General features: G+C 44.9%; 1 protein-coding gene across 30 annotated transcripts in view; it reads right to left on the bottom strand.

Moving 5' to 3' along the window:
- The window catches only part of TCF7L2 (transcription factor 7 like 2), a 177,561-nt gene that overhangs the window by 104,241 nt on the left and 54,945 nt on the right, over positions 1 to 18,375 (bottom strand). For 27 of the 30 annotated variants that reach the window (XM_068688576.1, XM_068688591.1, XM_068688592.1 and 24 more), the window contains one exon: positions 10,249 to 10,350. The exons of the other annotated variants lie outside the window; for them this stretch is intronic. In XM_068688576.1, the coding sequence (XP_068544677.1) occupies positions 10,249 to 10,350 (102 nt within the window). The remainder of the gene's footprint in view (positions 1 to 10,248; positions 10,351 to 18,375) is intronic. 30 annotated transcript variants of the gene reach the window in all.

The raw sequence follows: 18,375 nt of genomic DNA, 5'->3' as shown, positions 1-18,375 counted from the left end.
ATGAAAAGGCATGAGCCCAGTTCAGCACCCAGGAAAGAAGCAGCCAAGTTGGCCAAAAAGCCAACAGGGTGCCATTCTCTGTGGCCACTCTCCTCTCGTGTTGGGGCTGGGGCTGCTCCCTGACATCTCACCATTTACTCATCCCACAGATGCCCAAGCGCTGCGATCTGAGGTGTCCAAACAGTCACCTACAGAGAAACATGGCTTAACAGTCCATCTCGCTGCGAGTGGACACTCCCTGGACGTGCTCCGGGCATGACGAGCAGAACAAGTTACTGCAGGGCGAGCTTCACCCTGGGCTTCCAGCAGCCCTGCCACAGGAACTGCCCAGGCACACACTCAGCTCTGGAACAGATGTGGGAAACTTCACCTTCAGTCCAAGTGGGATTTGCTGCCTCACGTTCACCCCTCAGGCAGCAACTGTGGAGCAACTGGCATGCCTCGGATCCACACCAGAGCTTATCCCAAAGTAACCTGTCCTGGTCATCAGAGCCCTTAATGAGGAGCAGGTTATTTCATGTCCAGCGAACAACTTCCCGCCACAGAGCTCAGCATGCCTGAAAAGCACCAGGACAGGGAGTCAACAGGAAGCAGGTTACAGCTTTAGCAATTCAAGACTCCTGCTTGCTTCATATTAATTAAGCATGGAGATGTAGACATGGCCAACAAGCAGTCAAAGTTCTGCCACCAGGAAAAGCTCTGGTGCACTTCAACCACTTTGGGTTTTCTAATGGTTCCCTGTGCTTCCACACAGCTGCTTGGCAGGAAAAGCATTCAGGGCTGTATATGCAAACTAAGAAAGTTTTGAGGCTTTCAGGTCCCTTCACTCTGCTCTCCTCCCTCCGACACCATTTCCATATTACAAGGAAGTTGTGGCCCTGTAGCAGACAATACTGATATCACTGAGCTCTGCAGATGTACAACGGGACAGACTTCTGTTGTTTTGTCTTTCTTCTCTCAGACACTATTGGTCAGGGGAGAAGACAACAGATTTCATGCATTTCCCAGTGAGTAACAGGAGGCCAAAACCCTCCTTTATACTCACAACATATAGCCTTAGCTCCGGGAAGAAATATATCACAAGGACAAGCTCCAAGGGAGAAGAGCTCAGGACAAGTTATTCTGTCCCTTCCTCTGTCCTTTCTCAGTACTTGCTAGATGGGGACAGGCCAAATCCACGACCATCTCTCAGGAAGGGTTTGTTTTTATTTATTTCTTTTTTCATACAGATGTTCAATTCCACTGTCCCGATTCAAAAAGCGTCACTATACAAGAAAATACTTTGAGCACATGCTTAAATGCTGTCCTGAGCATGGACAGGCATCAGCTCATGTGTAATGATTTCTTGAACCAAGGCCTAAAAAGTAAAAAGGAAGGGGAAGGGGAAGCTAGTTTCCACAGTAATAGTAGTCGAGAAGTCTTTGAGTCTTGCCAACAGGAAAAATGCATGTTAGAGAGCTGCTCCCCTCTCCTAGGAAACTAGTACAGACCAACATCTTCCTGCAAGCCAGTGCAGCAAGGCCTGCGGACACAGACGAGTCCTTAATTTGCACTAAGAGCAAGGTAGAGAGTTAGGGTCGCAAAGGGGAAAATAAATCTATAGATAGATAGATAAATATATAAAATAAAATAAAGTGCTGTGCTAGGATTTGGTTACTTCTTAGATCCATCAGAGCATCAGGGAGGCAAAGCAGGAAGCCCTCTACATCTGATGTGCACACATACATCTGTCCAAACCATACATGTGCCCAGGTTTGGCACCAGCCCATCACTCATTCTCTTCCTCCTTGAGAGGGTAGCCTGACTGCAGAGCTACCATTTGCTGGTTCAGCTCCCCAAAACTTCCCAATTCTGAGAGAGAAAAAATAAGGCACATCTGCCACAAGCATTAACGGACATGCAGGGTCTTCCTAGAGCATAAACAGCACTGTAAGTAACGTTCTTCTAAGGTCCAACATATGTTAAAACTTTAGGTTTAGATCTGAAAAACTACCTCTTTCTTTTTGTTTGTTTGCTGTTTTATGTTTTTGTTTTGTTTTGTTTTGTTTTCCTGTCAGGTCACATTGGGTGGTGTTTTTTTTTTTTTTTTTTTTGCGCTCCTCTAAAAATGTGGATATAGAAGTCAGTGGCTCAAAATGACCTTGGGAAAGTTATTTCACATCTTTCTAGCTGCACTGGTAAAATGGAGCCATGAGCAGTGCTTCCCTGGCTCAGGAGATTGTGCTCATGATCTGATAGCTGATTTTGCTCACCGATCTGTCAAGTACAAGTGCAGCTTCAATGCGAGCTCCCCTGGAACCAGCCCTGGTTCCAACCAGCCACAGAATCAAAAGCAAAGTCTGTTGTACAACATTTTCAGCGTAGCTTCATGAAACTAGGTACTGAACACTGTTTGGAGAAGAGATTAGGGGATTAGTTGTTTTATGAAGGCATCATTCCTAGCTTTTTGCAACATCTCTAATTCTTCAAAGGCTTTCCAAGGTGGGTCTGCCTCCTCCCTGTAGGTCTGCACAGGACCGAGAAAGCATGCCTCCTTCTCGTTACACAGCAGCTCACTAAGCAGCTCCGGGTCCTTCTGCAGGAGAGAGCACAGGTGCGTACAGTCTGCAAAGTGAAGTGTTTGATGAATAATCCAATCCCAAACCGCCCGTACTGCTGAGAGGAGCAACAATCCCAGGCTTGAGCAACTCGGCAAACAAATAGTCCTGAGCCCAGCCATGCCAGCTTCCTTCCTCTCTTTTTAATGGTAAGTACGTGCTGTTTTCTTTACTACAGCACCTGGACACAGCACACAGATCTTGTTTAGACAGAAAATAGGAGGTTTCAGTTCAAGTGGGCTCGTCTGCATGGGGAAGTTTTTGTGCGAGGGCTCGAGCGTGAATTAGAAAAAAACAGAGAATAACTATTTCGAATTATCTCTCCGTGTGGACACTCTCATTCAGCACTAAGAGTTCCTTTGTGTGATTTAGCTTAATCCGTTTCCAAAGCGGATTAAGTTAAACCGCACAAAGGGCCTCTTACTGCTGAATGAGAGCGGCCGCATGGAGAGATAATGAGGAATAGCTATTTGGAGACAACTACTTCCACCAGCTATTTGGGCTTTTCCACCAGCCCAAGGCTACACCAGGAATGTAGCAATTCGGGCAAAAACGGTGTGGTAGCCTCATCGTGCCCACTAAGCCTCCTGCTGTTCGCACTGCCGACAGCAGGGCCTCTGGATCCCGACCCAGCTGTGTGAGTTAGTCCCTGTTCCCTCAGCTCCCACACACATCCAGCTACGGATGGGCCACACGGGTAGATGGACCAACACAGCCAGGCTGCTGCAGCCCTCACACGAGGCCCAGGCTCGGCCCACTGCGCTCCCTTGGCTCCTTCTGGCATGGCAGCCTCACCGCAGGAGAGTGGGTGCCTAATTTGGGGCCCACGCAAGTCCCCACAGGCTAATCTAACGTGTGTGCTCCAGCACAATGCACGCTGCCTTGTGACTGAATCCTTTTCAAATCACAGCCTGGGTTCCTCTGTGCTAAAACAGTGTCCTAAAGCCTCTTTCCAACATGGGTGTCTACCTTGAAATGCCGCTCTGCAGCTCTGCTGTACCCCTAACTAGTCAGAGATGGGATTTAGATACTCGGTTGCATCACACTCAGGACACAGTGCTTATTTTGTAAACGGAAGATACAAGAGGGGAGCCTGCAATAGATGCACTTCCAGCCAAGCTGAAGACTGCATCATTATGTTTTACTTAACGCTCTCTGATGAGCAAGCATTCACCAATCTCCACCGGGCAGCCAGAGCCCTACAAATGCCCCGCACCAGGTTCTCCAAACCCGGCCACATAATTCACAAGAAACAGATGCTCTGCAGCACACACCAACACACCAACCCAGCTGCCTTCTCCAAGAGCACCGCTTAGGGTTGCCAGCTCCTAGGATTTCATAGCCAGTCCAGCACTACTTGCTATTTTTCCTTAAAGCGCAGTAGCCTTGAAGTCAAGTGTTTAGGGAAGAACCTCAGCCTCCACTTACAGCACACAGCAAGCCCCTGAACTGCTGCAGAGAAAAGTTTGAGAATGTGAGCGGAGTATACCCTGCAGGCTCAGGAACCAGAGAACAAATAAAGAGAATACAAAATGTATTATTTAAGAAACAGAAAACAAACAAAAAAAACCCACACCAAAAAACCCCCACCAATCCTCATGATCCTTTGAGGCCTGACTCATGATCCTAGAACAATTGGGGTTGGCAGTACTATATGTTTTACAGCATTTATTCACAGCTGAAATATCCCAACATCCAAACACTTCAGAGTTCCTGGAGCTGCTCGCAGATCTCTTGTCTGCAACTAAGCGTGACAATTTGTCCCAGCTGCCAATCCAGCCCCAAGGTGTCTTCTGAAGGTGCTTTAGCACTGACTGATGTTTGCAGAAGCGCTAAATCCCCGCACACTTCACAGCAAGAGGTACAAATCTGCACATTTCTAGAGTCTCAGCCTTCAAGCAGAGGGGTTGCCTCCAAACACTGTAGAGGGTGGACATCATGCCACAGAGTAACAGCGATACCACCAAGCAGTCCCCAAAAGCCTGAACTACTCTGCAAACTTATCAAATTACTAAATGGCTGACTTTTTAGGAGCACACATTTCTTCTATGCTCTGCCTAAATCCAGGTTTCCCACTCGTATTTAGTGAGTACTGAATATAATGCGTGCTTTATAGGAATCCATCCAAAATAGTTTTATTGGGCTGACGGTAGATAATTCTATACTTAGCCCTACACAGTCAGGTTTGAGCACAGATTTTTAAAATACAATCCTTCTCAATGAAAAATCAAAAGGAATTAGTGGTGAAAGATTTACCCACAAAATTCTTAGCAAGTTTAATTTGTTCTGTGGCTGAATTCCATGCAGCTCTGAAAATCCAGAACAAGATGTTTGCACACTTTTGGGCATGCATTAATGAAACATCTTGTTTACTTTGCAACTGCCAGAGCAATTAGCTAAATAAAGTATAGAGCATTTAAAAAGCAGAGAGTCACTAAAGGAGCTTTCCAATTAAGTCTGCCTGGGTATTTCTGCAGCATGAGTCTCCAGGACCTGTGTATTGGGTCCAAGCACCAAGGCGTGACCTACCTGCCATCAGAGGCTGTTAGGGTGCCAGTACAGCTCAAACACCCTCTTGACCCTGGGCATTGACATGAAACACATGCAAATCCTTCCCACCCATCCTTCACCCTACCACCACACTCCTGCAGCTCTCAATATGGGCTGCATGCTCAGGGGATTGCTCTGCACATCTCCACACAGGTGAATGTCCTGTCATGGGCACACATGGCCTGAAATCCAAGAACAGCTCAAGAGGGCACTGTAGAGGAAGAACAGCCTCTCTACAACAAAATATTAAAGACAAACAAAGCAAGAGCCTTAAAAGCCCTCTCGGGGCACTGAGAGTGGAAGTTGCAAGATTGCACTTCTTGGCTGTATGCATATAGGACTGCATTTGTGCTTGGATGCGCCCTGTTTCTGGCCTGGAGTATTTGATGGGACACAAGGCAAAATTTGAAATCTATCACCTTATGATATACTTTCAGGTATTTGTCTTTTTTCAGAGTGCCTAAGTGTGAAATGCGAAAGAAAGAAATTAGGGAGAAGGGAGAGCAGACTGCACATCTTTGACTCTAAACGCTCTGGGAAACAACTGATCCCCCCAAACTAAACTGCCCAGCGGCCACAGACACGCTCTCCACACGTGTTGAAGAGGTTGAGAACAGAGAGTACATTTTTGAGATGGTTTTGCCTTAAGTTTTGCTTGTCATATTATGTTTTGAAAACACATTTTCACCTCCTTAAGCAAAAAAAAAAAAAAAAAAAAAAATTAGATACACTACTGCACAGTGATTCTTTGTTCTTGGGGATTCAGTCTACTTTATGGCTGTGTTCATTACATATTAGAAAACCCAGGCCAAATAGTACTAGAAGTCCTCCCCCAAGGTAACATTTACATTTACTTCAAAAGGCCTCCCTGCAGAAGAAAATGCAGGATTTTTTTTTAAAACCTTTAACTGATTTGTAAGAAATATACTGTACCAAACCACCACCATTTTGGGTTCAGACTGTTTTTGCCTGGTACAAAGAAAGCTAAAAGCAAGTCTTTGTGCAGCTGAGACAGCAGGAGGCAGGACCCAGGGAACGGCCTTCACCCATCCTCCTGCCCAAACCAGGGTACAGCTTAGTCAGAATATTTACTTTGCAGAGAACAGGGAAGAACAGCCCTGCATTCCGACGGTCTTAAGAAAAACATACAGATAAAAAAAGGTTTTAAAGCAACTTGCTTTCTTTAGTGAGCAGATCTTGGAGATGCTCATAGGGATATACCACACGTTTGTCAACCACCTGTCCATGCTTCACTGGAAAGTTTTCAGGCAAGAATCCTGTTCTTAGGGCACGCACACCTCATCTTTATCACCACAGTAGCTCAAGAAAATAGAGCAGATTAGGTACACTTTGAATATGGGATTTCAAGGCAGCTAGCACCCTACTCGTTTAGAGGCACCCATAAACCACCCAGCTGGGGTCTGCTTTACACCCAAAAACTTATTTTTTTTAACAAAATCAGAGGTCAGGAAAAAAAAGGGGGGTGTGGAATTAGCCGTAAGAACCTTTCAAAATCCCAGCCTCATAATAGTACTATCCACAGGCTGAATTCTAAATTTTGACCTAGCAAGCTTAATAGCATACTATTAAAACAATTTTTCCCCCAGCTTTCTTTCACCTTTGGACACAGATAAGCAGCATGACTGCGCCAAAGCAAGATGCAAGAGTCTTGTAAGACAAGTGAAGCACCTAAATGCAAATAAACACATTGGTCTTAAATGGAGCCTCATGCTGTACCTTCCTCAAGACATGCTGAACATAATTTCAGTTTAATATTCTGTTTCTCATTACAGACCTTGGAGACTCTCTCAAGCACCATGAAAAGCAGTATTAACCCAGCCCTCAGCACTGGGGGCAATCCAGCCAAATTATTCATGCTGGTCTTTTGCTTCCATTTTCGTAGTCTTAACTTAATGTTCTTAACCAAATCTGAAAGGAGCAGGGCTTCCGAGTAGTATAGACTTTACTTAAGACATTGTAGACAGCCATGTTCTGCAGTCCTGAGTCATTAAACTAAAAACTCACACTGAAGCCAAAGGGAGTTTCATCGACACTGGGCGTAAAAGCTGCAGCCCTGACACAGAGCTCGTGTTAATCAGAGCCAAAAACTGAGAAGCAAGAATGTTAACGGAGAAAAAAGAAAGGAAAAGGGAAAGGAAAAAAAAAAGAGAGAGAGAGAGAAAAAGAAGAAAAAACCACACACAATTTCCTTCCCTCTCTTTGTAATCCACCTATAAAGATCAGGCTCAAATCCTGATTTCAGAGATATGGGAAAGATAAGAAATGATTTGCAAGAGTTAGCGTTTTGCTGTAGATCTTTGGGGCAGCACAACTGATTTCAGGAAGAAAAACTGGCATGGATACACTTGGCAGGTAGACAGGACACAGCAGCGTGGGTGGAGAGCCCGTTTCTATCCTTATAGGTTACGTGTTACAGCCATGAAGAAACACAAAAGCATGCCCATGAAATACCCCTTATTGTTCCCTAAAAAGATTACGGGCATTTTCAGCCATGCAGAACCGGGTGCAGAGCCTGCTGCAAGAGCAGCCAGGTCCCAGGTGCTGCGGGCACGCACAGCAGCGATGAGCCGGGACACCACAGAAACCTGACACATCCCCAGCCAACTGGCATCCGCAGCCACTTCATCTGCTCTCCCCCACTGCCACCTCCCCCGGATGCCGTTACCTACTCTAACTTTATTTACCAAAAGAAAAAAAAAAATTTTTTTTTTTTTAACTTCACAGAATGGACGTGGCCTGGGGTGGATGCCAGGAAAAAGGGTGGAAAAAACTGCCTTTATTTATTTAAACAGAACAAGGCAAAACAGTTTGCTGTTAGAAATAAACATTAAACCTTGCAGAAACTGCCCCCCCACACCTCGAAACCCACCGCTCCCCCACCTCGCTCCCTCGCCTCCTCTCCCCTTCAACATTGTAAGTAGCACAAAAGATCACATTACAAATGCCAGCTGTGGCTCTTTTGGAAGGTGGCCTCCATCTCGGAGGTAGTATATGTTCCTCACGGCCTAAGTGGTTGCTATGGTAAATATGCTTTTTATTGAATAGCAGAGTGAAACAGCTTTTAAAGAGACCCATAAGAACCCCATAAATGGTCAAAATACACAGCAGATCAACCTCAGCCTTCCTGGAAACAGGTTTCTCTTTATTTTCCAAAGGGATCCTGATTTTTGAACAGGCAGCGCCCTTTTTTGTGCATGTGTGCCTGTGCTGTCAACTCATCTCCGTTTCACCCACACCCTGTGGAGGGGCTGGGAGCCGGCAGTGGTGATGCTGTGAGCAGGGACCCAGCCAGCCCCGGCACCACGAGCCCCTCGGGCTTTCAAAGCAAAGCCTGAGAGGCAGTGGAAGGTGCTGGTGATGCCCAGCTCTGCTCCCCACCACATCTGCCTGCTGTCCCAGGCTGCAGCCAGCTGAGAAAACCCTCCCGCAAAGCTGTGCCCCCCAGGCAGGCCCGGGCTGAGCTCCCAGCCCGCTTCCAGCCCTACTCCTTAGTCAGGGCATTCAGAAAAGAACTAAAATCAGGAAGTTGTTTTAGTTCCTTTCTTACTAGGAAGAAGGTAACGGCAGGTTTTGGTGGCTGTACTGTTCTAAATAAGCAGCCGAAGATCTATTCTCCCATTTCTTCCTTCAGCGACAGCCCAAGCGCACAGGGAGGCAAAACAAAGTCACTCTGAAAATTTGAAGCAATCAGTGCTTTGCCTAAGCAAGTACCAGGCCTGTGCTCATCACTCTGCCACACTGAGATCTATTTTAGAAGCTATGAAAACCTAGAAGATAGGAGACTTTTTTCTTATTCTTTTCTTTTTCTTTTTTAAATTTAAAAAAAAAAAAAAAGGCACTCATAGCAAAGGCCTGGCACTTCTCAACGTAGAGACAACAACAGAATAACAAACTCCTCACAAACGTTTACTCTGATTTTAAATTTCTAACAGAACAAATGTGTGTCTTGTATGATCTGTCAACTACGTCCACATTAGACTTTAAAACAAAAGATAAAGAACGAGCAGTGTTTCTTGGGATTCACCTTGTCATCCATTAATCATAAAAAAAAGGGTTTTAAAAAATCCAAAATTTGATGATAGAGTATTATTGAAGAAATATTCTAACCTGCTCCATACCATTTCTTCAGATTAACACTCAGAGCTAACAGGCCCCGTAATGATAGATTGTGCCAAAACTGGCCATAGGTGAGGATGGGCAAATAAATACTGCCACTCTTGCATAGTGCCATATAAACAAACATTTTTTTTTAAAGCCTGTATGGAAGCTATTTCAGAAAATTAAATCACCCCCCCCCCCCAGCCCTCTCTCATGCAAATTTGTACTAAAGATTTCAAATTCAACGTTGTTTTTGCAATAGAAACAACAAAAACAAAATAACTGAGAGGTTAATAAAAGAACGTTATTATTATCAATGCTACTAACAAACTACTTATAAATTACTTGGTATTTTGCAGGCAAGTAGTAAACATCTGATAACACTTTTTATACTAGATGAGAAGTCATCACAATGCAAAGAAAGACGTGCTCTTGTGGAACTTAACTCCGTTGACCCTTCCTTTCACCCAGGTAGAACGCTGACCAGTTCTCACAAACCTTCCCTCAAGATTTTGCAATAGGAATAGATTTTTTATATATATATATATATATATAAAGCAAAGAGTATAGAACAGGCTTGGGTTTTTGTTCTTTTTTTTGTTCTTTTTTTTTTTTTTTTTAGTATGCTCTCCAAAAGTATCTCTCCATTCATTTCAGTTCAGCATAGTCACATGTATAACCAACCTGATCGGACTTCACTTCCACTAAATAATTCTGCAGTATGTTATTTTAGAGCATTTTCAACTTTGTGCTCTCCTAAGAAGCACAGAGCTAAGCATAATGAATGATAATTTCACAAACAACCAAGGAATAGAATATATATTCCCTCCTTTTACCACAGGCTTGTTAGGGTTTGTTTGTTTTGAATCTTTCAGTTCACATAAAAGAAAACTGATGACAATCAATGCGATTAATGTCAAATCCTTTTTTTTTTTTTTTTTTTTTTTTAAACAAAGGAAGAACATCTTCTGCGTTTACTTACAACAATGTGTGCTGGAGATGGAGACCTAGCATCCTTGAGGGCTTGTCTACTCTGAAGGCTCCCTGCCTGAACATCAAGCAGTGGCCATTTCATCTGCAGATACTGGATGGAGGAAACAAAAATGGGAAAAGAAAAATGAGTTCAGAAAAGAAAGGCAAAAAAAATAAATAAAACAAAAACAAATCTTAGGTAACATGGGCAAAAAGATACAAATTAAAACGTATGCAAGGAACAGAAACAAAAATTAAGACGACTTCACATGTTTGTGGAGACAAAATCTGTCTAACAATTTCATGCCACTACATTAAAGTTCAGGAATAAGAAAGCACAGCAGATTGCAAAGACAATATTACATTAATTTTATTAATCATACAAAATCTAGAAGAGCAATAAAAGCTGCACAAAAGCAAAATACCAAAACCATGGAGAGGATGGGCCAAGGGAGGGGAAGGTAGATTATCAATTTTAGGAGAGGGAAAACACCTATCACAGGTTAAGAATACTATCTCTGTATTTAATGGATTGTCTCTCAGCCTTCTTTCAATGCATGCACCACGTTAACTCCTCCAACTTCACACCACTGTGTGAACCCTAAAGTCAGAGGTCTGCCCAAAAAGCAATGTGAGGCCATATCACTGTTGGTTCTTAGACCTATTTTCTCTCTTTTCCACCAGTTCTGGGAGTCACCATGGGTTATTTTTTTCTTGCTCATCATCAGCAGGAGAGAAACCTTCTGAAGGACAATCCTTAAGGGACTTGCACAGTGTAACTTACTCAATTACACAGCCAAACGTAATAAGCTCTCCAGTTGATGATGCCCAAGACAGAATACGGCCTGGCGCATTTGCTCTCAGCTGCCCTGGCCAGGCACTCGGGCAGCCAGACCATATTTGTGTCACTGCCATTGGCAGACAGTTTCAATATACTGCCAGTCTCCAGCATAAGGAGGTGTTGATTCGCAAAGCAAACCAAAGAAACACCAAAAAACACCATAACTACCCTTCAAGAAGCAGCTGAACGTTCCCATGGACTTAACCAGCATCAAATACCAACTAAATCTTTGGCTCTGGAACATGTCTATCCTCCCACCACACTCAACCAGATCACCCAGTGATCACACACTTCCCCCAGAACTGGTGCCCACTTTGCTGCAGCAGCACGGCCCTCTGTTCTCACCAAAACCAGTCCTGCAGAGAAATGAGTGAGCCCCAAACCACATTTCCATGCAGCACAGATACAGTTTCTGCCCCAGCTTTACTCTCCGTGTGGCGCAACACTGTGCCAATGGTTAATATATGATCTCTAAAAGCCCCGGATTGCGCTGGAAGAAATGCTTACTACCACATACCTTCAGCCCCCTCCCAGACCTAAGAAAAGCAGCTGTATACATAGATCTGACCACTGAGGATAGTACTGGACTCTGATTGACCTAACAGATCTATTCCTAGAAAATATCTAGAGAAAGAGTTATGTTTACCCATCACTTTGTTTCCTTAAGTAATCTTGAAGGAGAACGACGCACGATCAGCCCCTGCCACTCCAGGCTAGCAGCGGAAGCTGTATCTAAATCTCAGCGAAGGAAGGAAGGAGATCTGGTTCCATGCTTTCAGCACATCACTATCACATTTGCTCACGTATGCAAAACATTTGCGAGCATGCAAGGCCAGTTTGCTGCAAGACCATAGGCACCGAGGTGACCAAGAGCAGGAGGATGCATTCCCATTTCCCATCGCTTGGAGGGCCTGAGATTTCTGAGCTACTGGAATGCAAATAAACAAACCCATACTCTGGATTTGTGCCCCTTTTGAGTTCCTCAAGTTCCAATAAGTCTTGTTTTTATTCATCTTCACATTTGGGATTTCTGCAATGTGGACCAGAATGTTTCAGCACTTCTTAAAAACAAGAAATAAAACCCCAAAAAACAGAACTAGCCTACCGTAAGTGGCATTGCTAACTCATACAACTTGATTGTAAGCCTCCAGATATTTGACTGCTTGCATCAAATCCCAGCTCTTCAATATAGGTGACCACAACATAAATTTAAAAGTTGAGATTATGCTAAAGTAACTTTCTAACCCTTTGTGGTTTCAAAGAAATGCTTAAAAATGCAACCCAAGTGCACAGAAAATGAACCCAAAGCCTAAGCTGACTGAGAGCTTCTTAACTTCAGGGGAAATCCAATACATTTCAGATTTGTGGATGGCACTATTGAACAAGTCAACTGATACATTTTTGGAAGTCCATCAGTTGTCTTTCACATGTAGTGACCGTAACACCACCGCATAAAGGGGCATATGGATTTGCAGAAAGGCACAAAGGCTCCCTAACGGCTGTCCTGGTGGCTCACAGTGACTAGAGACTTCCCCTGATATTTCAGCTGGGGAGTGAAGTTATTAAATGCTAGTAAAGCAAGTGTGTCATTCTAGAGACTGCATTTTTCTCTTCTTCCAAGGAAAACATCCTCACAGAATGTCTGCCTCATGGTACATGACTGTTTTGGAGAGTGAGAAGTTGCTTCTACCACAGCTGAAGCAGCCAGCTTGCTGGAAGTGGCTGGGAAGCCATCGTCCACCAAAACAAAACAACCGCACTTATTTTTCCATGACCACTTGAGGCTCACGAGCAACTCTGGAATATTCCTACAAACCTGGTGATCCGTGAGGGAGCTCAGGTCAGCGGCTGCCCTAAAAGGCAGGCCAAGAAACGCGTGGGCTTCTCTGAGGCTGTCCCCAGGGGCACAGTGAGAGGCACTGACAGGGCAGCGTGAGCAAGCTCACATCAGACCCTGTCCAGCCAGTAATTACTGCAAGGATTGTAAAGCCTTCAAGACTGTCAGCTATGCTTTTTTTTTTAGCACTAAGTTCCCAGAAGAAGAAACAGGGCAAGACAGCCTGATTGTTCCTGCTCTGCCTCCATCCCATGAGAGCCAGGAGAGCCAGCGCAAGAAACTTCAGGAAGAGCTCACTGTTATTTTGCTTGTCTGTGCTGTAGACCCTTACAGTTTGGGCTCTCAGTTTAAGTCCTTCCATTACCCACCCCTGCCAAAGCAGGTCCAAAAACTTTCCAGTTCAAATGCTCAAACACAGCCAAAGCCGCTTCTTTTCTGGGACCTAACAGGCTGTGAAAGCCCCGTGGCATCCTGCATGAGCTGGGCTCCGTTTTGCACACAACAGCTTCCATTGCCAATATGGAAGGGGGAATAAATAAATAAAAAAATAAATAAAATCAACAGCCCCCACAGAAAGCAAGGAAGGCGTGAGCGTCAGTAAGCAGCTTCCACATCTCCCCCAGGTGGCTGGGCTCCGGCACCCTGGCCCCACCGAGGGACAGATGTCCTCTCTACCAGGTGGACGTGGAGGGCTGGGGCCTGCCTCAAGCTGTTGGACCGACAGCTTCAGCAACGGGATGCTGCTGGCCACTTGCGGGCTCTCCAGTGCCAGCCCCGTTGATAAAGGACAAAATATTAGCATTGTTTAAGGTGACGAGCCCGACTTGAGGGCTCCTCATCCAAGAATTGTCATGCCTGTAACACAATATTGATGTGGTGGCTTATAATTCTTACTTTACATAAAAGCTTCATTGTGTGCCAAATTCAATCTCCACAGGCTACCTGAGCCACAGATTTTTACGAGTCTACATTTCAGCGCTGCGAGTCTACAATACACATAATTTTCAATTATGTTAGGGCAGAACAGGATCACTGCCTATATAACATTACTGGTTGGAGGAAATGAGACTCAGCCCTACTGCCGAGCGAGCTAACCGAATCCAGATGGCGGGCAGAGCGCGGCCCGACGGAGCTGCGGCGAGCGGCCGCCCTCCACAACTCTCTCTTTCACGACGGAGGGAGACGCCAGCCCGCACCCCGGCCCCTCGGTGCCGGGGCTGGGGGCGAGGGGGAGAGCCCCATCACGGTGCCTGCGTGCGGCACGGTGTGCGGGGAGGGCGAGGGAAGGGATGGGATGGGGGCAGGAGGCGTGATTGCTTTTGCAGGTTTACTACGGCTGCGCTCCGCTCCGATTTTCTTATTAAAAAAAAAAAAAGAGGGAAAAAAATAAAAGTCAAGCGCTATTACAGCAGAGAGGTAAATCCTTTCCTTCCTCAAGCGACTAAATAGCAGGAAATCCTATTCTCTCAGCCCTAAATGCAGATTTGAGCCAGACGGTTCCTCTGATTTGCAAGGAGTCCACAAAAATTCGAGGCCGACTTTCCCAGCCTCCGAGGCTGGGTTTGCATTCCTGCACCGGAGGGGAAGGGCAGGCGGGGGAAGTTCCCACCGTCCGCTCCTGCGAGCGCCGGACACGCGCTCGCTCCTCTCCAGCATCTCTCAACGTGGAAATCGCGCCTTGCCTGCGCAAACACCGGGCTTTTCAACAAGTTAACCCTAAACAAATCTGTGCAAATTATTTCGGAGCGAAACTGTTGAAACGGACTCCGCTGGCCCGCTTTTAACATTTTTTAAAATAATGTCATCTTGGCTTGAGTAGTTTATTCCCTGTTTAACAATATGATCTGATGGGGATCATTAGCATGTGTGTGTTTAAAAAAGAAAAAAAAAAGTTTTATGGCAAGTCTCTGAGAGCTTAAGCAAAATAATTGTTAAGCTCCAGGCCTCTGCACAAAAATTAAAATACGTATGGGGCGAGCATACTTGAGAGAAACCAAAGCTTTTAAAAAGGCTGTTAAATTGTCAGCACAAGGGAAAAAGCAAATGATTTGAACTGCACAGATTTTTTTTTTTTTTTTTTGGTAGAAGGGGGAAAAAAAAACAACCCTTCACTTCTAGGAGCAGCACGTCCTCACCTCCCATCTGCAACCAGCACGTCCTGCAAAGCAGGGACCCACCAGGAGCAGCTCAGCACAGGTGTCCATCCATCCCCCTCCCCCCCCCAAAAAAAAAACATTCAAAGAAGCTGTGAAAGAAACATGTTTCCCAAGATTTCATGGCAGAGCTGGTCAAAAGCAGCTAAAATCCACTTGCAGGACTGGAGGAGTTGACTGGAAACTCTTACTCATTGCCAGCGTCCCCCAGTTCCAGGGCTCACAGCAGCGCAGCCCCGACGAGAGGGATGGCACAGGGCTTGCAGGTGTTTCCTGCACCGGTGTCCGACCTGGAGCTGCTCCCTTGTCACATTATTGTTTTCACCATTGGAATGCCCTACGAGTGATGTCCCAGAGCATATAAATACATAAACACGATTAAAAAAAAAAAACAGTCCATGTTTTTAAACAAGGAAAGCTGCACAACACTTTCCAGCTCGGGTTTCCTGCAGCTGGTGCTTATTAGCTCCCAGGAACTGAAGCAAGCAGGAGCAGGGCTGCTGCAGTCAGAAGCCGCATGGTGCCACAGGCCTCCGACACCTCTCCAAGACATATCGGAGCACCTTCAGTCTGAGCTCTTCCTGCCTCTCAACACACCACACGAACTGACAGATTCCTGACCCTAATTTTCCTCCCTCGGCCAGCACTGCAGGAGCACTTGGAAGCACCCACCTGGATGCCAGCTTTGAAGCTTTCAGAGGTTTCCCCAATATTTAGCAAGCAACTCATCTGGGCAGCCACCTAGGCACATTTTAACTAAAGATAATTTAGTAGTAACTCGGGACACTAAAATTATGAAGGGATTAGGGGTAAAGTGATAGTAACAAAAACAGAGCTTAACAAGACTATAATTTTTCTTTGCAGAAAAGAAAAGTAGTTCCAAGAGGAACTACTTGGTGCCTACAATGCAAGGACTGCAACCTACTTGTGTCCCCACTGCAGTCAGACGGGCTTAAATGGGATCCAAAACCAGAACCCTCAGCTTGTTCTCTATCTATTAGTTAGATGGATCCATCTATCCGCTTCCATCCATCATTTTTGCCCTCAGTTATCACCTTGCTTGTAGGGGTGTACAGTGTGAGAACAACATAAACTACCAGCAAATGACTAACTGAAGGAGATTGCTACAGAAACTTTACAGGGGTGTCCTATTTCTTGCAGATCTGCAATGTCTGGAATTTTTCATATGAAAAATAATAGACACCACCCACAATGTTCAGCTCCTCTACAGAATATGTAATATACCACGATGAAGCACAGGGGAGCTGCTAAAAATGAGAGCAACAAGGCTTATATCAATGAGACTGATCCTTTCCCACAAAAGGTTTCCCTACCTCAAGAAATGAAAGCACGTTATTGTATAACATGGAAGTATTTATCACACATCTCCACTTAAAAAAAAAAAAAAATCACCCTTTAAATTATTGTAACATTGCAAAAATAAATGATTAAATAAAAATACATAGGGATAAAATAAATAGGGTAAAATTAATACAAACACACACACACAAAAAAGGAACTGGTAAGTGGTATATACCTGCACAGACAGATGCACATACAGCATTTAGCCCTCTTCCCAATTTAAAATGCTTATTCACCAGCACTATCAGCCAGACCATCTTGTGATATATTCCTGAACAAGGCACTTCTATTGCCTTGAATTTCCCAGTTATTGAGAGCTCTAGTGACCTTGTCTCTTTCCCTTCCAGTCATGCACAAGGAGTCCCTGAAAAGGGGGCCTTGAGTTGCCCATTTTAATATTTTGCCTGTGCCTTTGTCACATTGCTGAAGTGCTGCTTAGGGCATACAAAAGGAGAACGCGGAGTCCACCACAGCCTGAAAATCACAGAAACGTGTTAGCGATTAAACAGTCTCAGATCATCTCAAAGGAAAGATGCTGGAGAGCAGAAACCCTGCGAGCTGACAGTGCCTCACTTAAGCCATGGAGCAGTCTGAGGCTGTGGGGAAAGCTCACGCCTGCTCTGGGGTGGGATAGGGCACAAAAGAGTAGCTGGAGCCCCACAGGCCCCTAAATGAACAATGTTCCCTCTTGGGTGAGCCGTCAGACCGAGGGGAGACAGAGGAACACCCCAAAAACACCAAAGCTTTCTCCTGACCTAGTCATCAGGCCCCGTGCCCTCACAGAGCTCTTCACCAGCATCCTGGATGAGCTGCAACACCACAGCTACATCCCAGGACTGCTGCAGCACGTCACGGCTACTGGTGCTGCCTTTGTCTGCATACTGCTGAGGGCACAAAGGAGACTGCTCCAGGAGAGCGCTAAAGACAATACCCAGCAGGTCCTCAGAAGCATCTTTAAAAATTAACACCTACAAAAGTTCAAGGACATTCAGATAATTATTTGTTCGTGAGGAAGTGGATGAAAGGTATTCTTGCCATCGGTTTTACTGAAATACCCAAGTAAAATTGTTTTGCAATGTTGGTGGATGCCAGTGGAGTTCTAGGATTTTGACACTGGGCATGAAGAAGCTAAGGCTAATCAGCTACTGCAGGAATTAAACTTTTTTTTTTTTTTTTTTTTTAAGACTTACAAGAGGAAGAGAATTCATGTGACACAGCAGCACAGCACTACTTTCTGCAGTTCACATGGTATCTCAGCAGAACAACTGCAGGCAGTGTTTCTTGATCACGGGTGGAGCTTGGGAAAGCACCATTACTTTCACATTTAATTTGAAAGCCTCCACAGCCCCACTGCACAAATCAGCAGGCTGCTTGAGGATTTTACAGATGTCTACAAAATACTGTTCCAAAACACAGGCACAAATAAAAGCATAATTTCACCCAAGGAACAAGAACAAATTTTATACCTACCTACTTTTAAGCCAGAAGAAAAAAAAATAAGGAAAAAAAAAGTACTTCATCTTCAAACTATTTTTCCCCGATTTTCTCTGCAACCTGTTCTGTTCCACTCAAGCATAGAGTTTCCATTAGAGAAAGAATGGGACAGTCATGAAATCTCAACAAAGTCTTTCTGTAGATACAGCTTGTTTAGAACCAGCAAAGCTAACCCAGCTCTAAGACTCGCTGAACAATTTGATGTACAGACCCACATTTAATTTCTCCTCCTGGCAATCTCCCAGAGAGTGAGAGAACAATTGGTAACCAGTGTTTGCATGAAGTCCAAGAATGCATTTTATGGTCTATAAAATATAATTCCTTTCCTCCCCATTAAATAAAGACAGTAAAAATATCTGACAGCATGTTAGGGAGAGAGATCACGGCACTGGACTACCTCCATTATAACAGAAGGGCCGCTCCAGGGGAACCTTGCCTCCCTTAAAACTT

This window comes from Anas acuta, chromosome 7 (genome assembly GCF_963932015.1).
Source record: "Anas acuta chromosome 7, bAnaAcu1.1, whole genome shotgun sequence".
Lineage (NCBI taxonomy): Eukaryota > Metazoa > Chordata > Aves > Anseriformes > Anatidae > Anas > Anas acuta.
The sequence above is the reverse complement of the archived record's forward strand: the minus strand, read 5'-3'. Positions and strand labels throughout refer to the sequence as shown.